Genomic DNA, 4,694 nt, shown 5'->3' with positions numbered 1-4,694 from the left:
TATCGATAGGATACCTTAGACTCAGCTAACAACACGAGTCTTTTTTAATCTTCACAGACATTATAGCATCTGACTTTTAAATGATTTCTCATAATTACCAGTGTAGTCACAAATTGCTTGAACATTGTTATAGTGATAGCCTTTTCTTTTGAAAAATTCTGCCTGGATCCTGATTTGCATTCCGTCTCTAGAACAGAAACAGCTTATCCCGCCTGGAGAACCATCTATTCTAGGGGAAAAAATGTCCTCGTGTTGACAAGATCCTCGTCAGACGGCCAATTAGTATATTTAGGTGCAATAAATGTCTTTAACGATGTGCGTTACAAAGAACTTGAAAAAAATAACTTTCGCTAGCTGGCACGTAACATTGCTTTTCGAAGGGGGTGGGGGAGACATAGAATTGTCGAAATAATTATTCACTAGTAAGCCCCCTCTTTTAACAATGTCTTCGAATTCCCCAATCGCATTGGGATATGGAGAAATCGAATGCTTAAACCACTTACAAATCCCCCTAGACTAATCAGTAGCTTTCAAGCTTACGTTCATCTCATTCAACACTACTACTGTATCAATGTCACGTTGACTATTTTGAACTTCATTATGAAACCGTGCCCTGGACCCCAAAACGCAGAATTCATGAGAAATAAAAGAAAACAATTACAGTGCATAATTTATGTTAAGATGGCATTTATGTTTCTCAAACTTTTTTTTTTATTGAAATAGGTATAGTACGGAATTTCAAATCAAGGCTTGACACACCACAGTGAATTTCAGATTGATGATCGGTGCCCGTCCTCAATCCATGGATGTGTAAAATCAAAGTGTATTGATTAAAAACAGCATTATCTTACAGCATGTATTTTGCACCGAATTTTGAATAAAACATTCATAAAAATGCTCAATCTCCGCTAGTTAGGGCTCAAGTAGTCCGCCCCGCCCAAGGAAAGCTTGGCAGATCACATCGCTAGAAGTTACAATTAGTCTTATATACCGTATATATCTGGGTTTTTTTCGCGTGTATCTAATTTCCACTTTGTTCGCGACGATTTCCGAATCGCGGAATATAAATCTGCGTAAATTTTATACAAAGTTTTGTTTTTATAATAGACGTATATAGCACACATGTAATAGTACGGTGACAGTTCTGTGTTCAATGTGCTTTATTCCTCGTATATCCGAAAAAGCGCCAAGGTAATGTTCAGGTATGTAAGCCTCGGTGTTTATTTAGGACAAGATGTTTCAATGGACTACGTTCTCTGCTTCCCTCAATGTATGATTATATCTGAGGCTACTCATACATATGACGGTACATGGTGTATGGCTATTTTAAACTGAAAATAATTATCGATAATTGTTTTGAATGAGTACCATTATAGCTATGGAACAGTGAATTACTATACTATACCGCCAAATTGTACATATTTACAATATACTTGAGTGTAAAAAGGTGCATTTTTACACCCCTACTAACGTTATTGTTATTTAAATTTACACCACGTGGGTTTTTGACCCATTAAAAGGATAGAGGTGAGGTCAAATTCTGCAGTGAAGGAAACCGGAAATAAATCTGCCAAAGCTATAGTCATTTTCTGTAATAGACATGTATCATCAATGCAAATGCATATATTACGTAGAAAATTAGTGAAAAGCTCAGGAAGTTAAAGTCATTTAAAGATCTAGATTTTAGTTCAACTGATATTAGTCTTACTGTCGTGTCATGAGGGGGGGGGGGGTCTTTTCTTCTTTTGTCGGGGGGGGGGGGGGGGGGAGTCTTTTCTTCTTTTGTCGGGGGGGGGGGGGGGGGGGGGGGGGCAACGGTAATAATCCCATTGTTTATAACATATGCAGATAAAGAAATTGGGGTGACTGCTGTCTTCCATTTTCATTTGTAGTGGTATTTTAGGGTAAAGACAGAACTGCAAACATATATGCATGTATTCATAACCCCCACCCCCCACCCACCCCACCCCCACCGAATTAAGAAATCAAGAATTTTTTCGAACTTAGGAAAAAAGTTCCCCCTCCCCGATTTAGGATTTTGTAGAGTGGGCAAGTCACAGGACAAAAGAATTTTTTTTTCTCTTGTCAAGGATTTTTAACAAATTAAGTTATCTTCAGCATTGGTTACAAAAAGAGAATATTTTGCATTGAAAATAGAATTGGTGAAGAAAATGTGCGATTCCTCCCTTATAGTATAATTGCGACTCATATAAACTGCACAAAATAATATATCACATTATAAGTAAATCATCAACGCCACAGAAAAAAAAAATAAATGTTATTGTTAGATTCTATTACTACACTTCTATAGCATGCTATTTTTAGATTTATTCCTCTTTAAAGATATCTCATAAATTTTATAAGATATCTTATAAAACTTACAAGATATTTTCTAAAGTTTATGAAATATATTAATTGTATCCTCTATAATTGGATATCTGATAAAAGATGATAAAATATGTTATATATTTTATAAGTTATCTTCTAAAACATATATCTTATGTCTTTTAAGATATCTCAAACTCAATAAGATATTTTATAAGATATCTCAAAAACGAATTTTTATAAGACAACTTGTTAACTTTATAATGTATCATATGAATTTACTTTTATAAGATACATATCATAAAACATATAAGATATCTTGCATGTATGCAAGGTGAAGATAACGAACAGTGATCAATCTCATAACTCCTACAAGCAATACAAAATAGATAGTTGGGCAAACACGGACCCCTGGACACACCAGAGGTGGGATCAGGTGCCTAGGAGGAGTAAGCATCCCCTGTTGACCGGTCACACCCGCGGCGAGCCCCATATCCTGATCAGGTAAACGGAGTTATCCGCAGTCAAAATCAGTGTGCCAAGAACGGCTTAACAATCGGTATGAAACACGTCAGACAGCATTTGACCCAATGCGAGGTTGTATTGACGAACTAGATCGTTATAACGACCATAGAATTTGCGAAATGCTGACTTCAATCGAGACTGTTGAAATCCCTGTACCATCAACTTGTTTGTCAGTAGCTTACCTCGATTTAAAAACTGACTATACCCAGAACAAGCTCTTGCATATCGAATCAGTTGAGATATATAAACACCATATGCAGGTGATAATGGAATATTGCTACATAAATGTGGGAAGTTGACGATGGAGAAGCTGAAATCATCCCGTTTGTCATACAGTTGAGTTGTTAGTTTGCCGTTAATGTCTACTTTCAATAAAATATCTAAGTATGAAGCAGAAGTGGACGACTCTGTTGTGTCCTTTATTTCGAGCTCACAGGGATATATCAAATCGACATATGAATGAAAGCTATCATTGTTAATAGACAAAACGGCATCGATATATCTAAAAGTCGAATTGAAGGTCACAGCGAGAGATTTTTTCTTCTCACGTAGAAGTTTTTGAATAAATTCTGATTCATATGAATATAAAAACAGGTCAACTAACAAAGGATCACAATTCGTGCCCATGGGAATTCCAACAGACTGTTGGAAGACCTGATCACCAAAGACCACGAAGATATTGTCAATGAGGAACTCTAGCATATTTTTTATTTCAACTTCAGAGTATTTGTGCGTGGAATCAGAGTGGTGTTTAACAAAGTAAGTTTTTGAATGACTGATCACTAGATATGAATATTTCCGTTTTCCGTTTTTGTTGAAGAAGCAACTGTTGATGATGTCAAAAAGTCTAGTCTTTAATTTATCGTGAGGAATGGTCGTGTATAGTGTTGAAAAGTCATAGGTTTTAATGCTATTGATTTGGGAAAAATTCTGTGATTTCAAGTTTACCAAAAGTTCTTTAGAATTTTTTAGAAGTATATTATAAGATATATCAAAGTTTGAGCTATATTTTTTTTTAAAAATTGTTTATGAGATATCTTATAAGATATGTAAGATAACTTAGAAAGCTTGTGAGAAATCTTATAAAACATTTAAGATAATTTATGTTTTATAAGATATATGTTAAACATGATATCATTTGATATACAAGATATCTTGTAAAGCTTAGGAGATATCTTTCATAGTTTATAATATATATCTTAAATATTTTATAAACTGTAAATTATATGAGATATATATCTTATAAGATTTATTAGATATCTTATCAGAAATAGAAGATATTTCATAAATTATATACAAATCCTTAAAGGAATACCCGGTAGATACATTGTATAAATATGGCGTGCCATACACCTCACTTAGGAAGAAGCTAGATTAGCAGGATTTATACAAATTCTATGAATATATACATATTTTCTATATATCTTGAGAAATATCTGTGAAAAGCCTAATATGCATTTTCATAAATTTAAAACTTAACGTACTAATTTTACTCTTTATGCTAAAGCAATTCATCAGCAAATGTGAATTATTACTACGGTTGTGCTCTGTAATGCATGCAAGCAGGTAGTTATATTTATACAGTATCAAAGTTGGTTAAGAAGTACTATGTACAAGTCACTACTCATAAATGGAAATTCAATGGTTGAAAATTTTCCACATGTATTGAAATATACATAGTTTTCTTATCTCTATCTATTGATCAGAAAGTAAGACAATGTTACACCACTGTATCTGCAAAAGTTTTTTTAAGTCTTAAATATTAAAGAAATTAAACCTTTAGAGTGGATAATCTTTACAATATGTCTATATATACATAAAATCAGATGCTGAATTTTTATAAA

The 4,694-nt window shown here is 33.7% G+C and overlaps 1 protein-coding gene across 1 annotated transcript in view; it reads left to right on the top strand.

The window, feature by feature from the left end:
- LOC125653430 (uncharacterized) overlaps positions 1–883 on the top strand; it is a 12,125-nt gene extending 11,242 nt beyond the window's left edge. The window contains exon 6 of the mRNA XM_056145877.1: positions 724–883. Coding sequence (XP_056001852.1) covers positions 724–767 — 44 coding nt within the window. The 3' untranslated portion in view covers positions 768–883. The remainder of the gene's footprint in view (positions 1–723) is intronic.
- Positions 884–4,694: the final 3,811 nt, after the last annotated feature.

The sequence above is a fragment of the Ostrea edulis genome, chromosome 7, assembly GCF_947568905.1.
Source record: "Ostrea edulis chromosome 7, xbOstEdul1.1, whole genome shotgun sequence".
In the NCBI taxonomy this organism is placed as follows: Eukaryota; Metazoa; Mollusca; class Bivalvia; order Ostreida; family Ostreidae; genus Ostrea; species Ostrea edulis.
The sequence above is the reverse complement of the archived record's forward strand: the minus strand, read 5'-3'. Positions and strand labels throughout refer to the sequence as shown.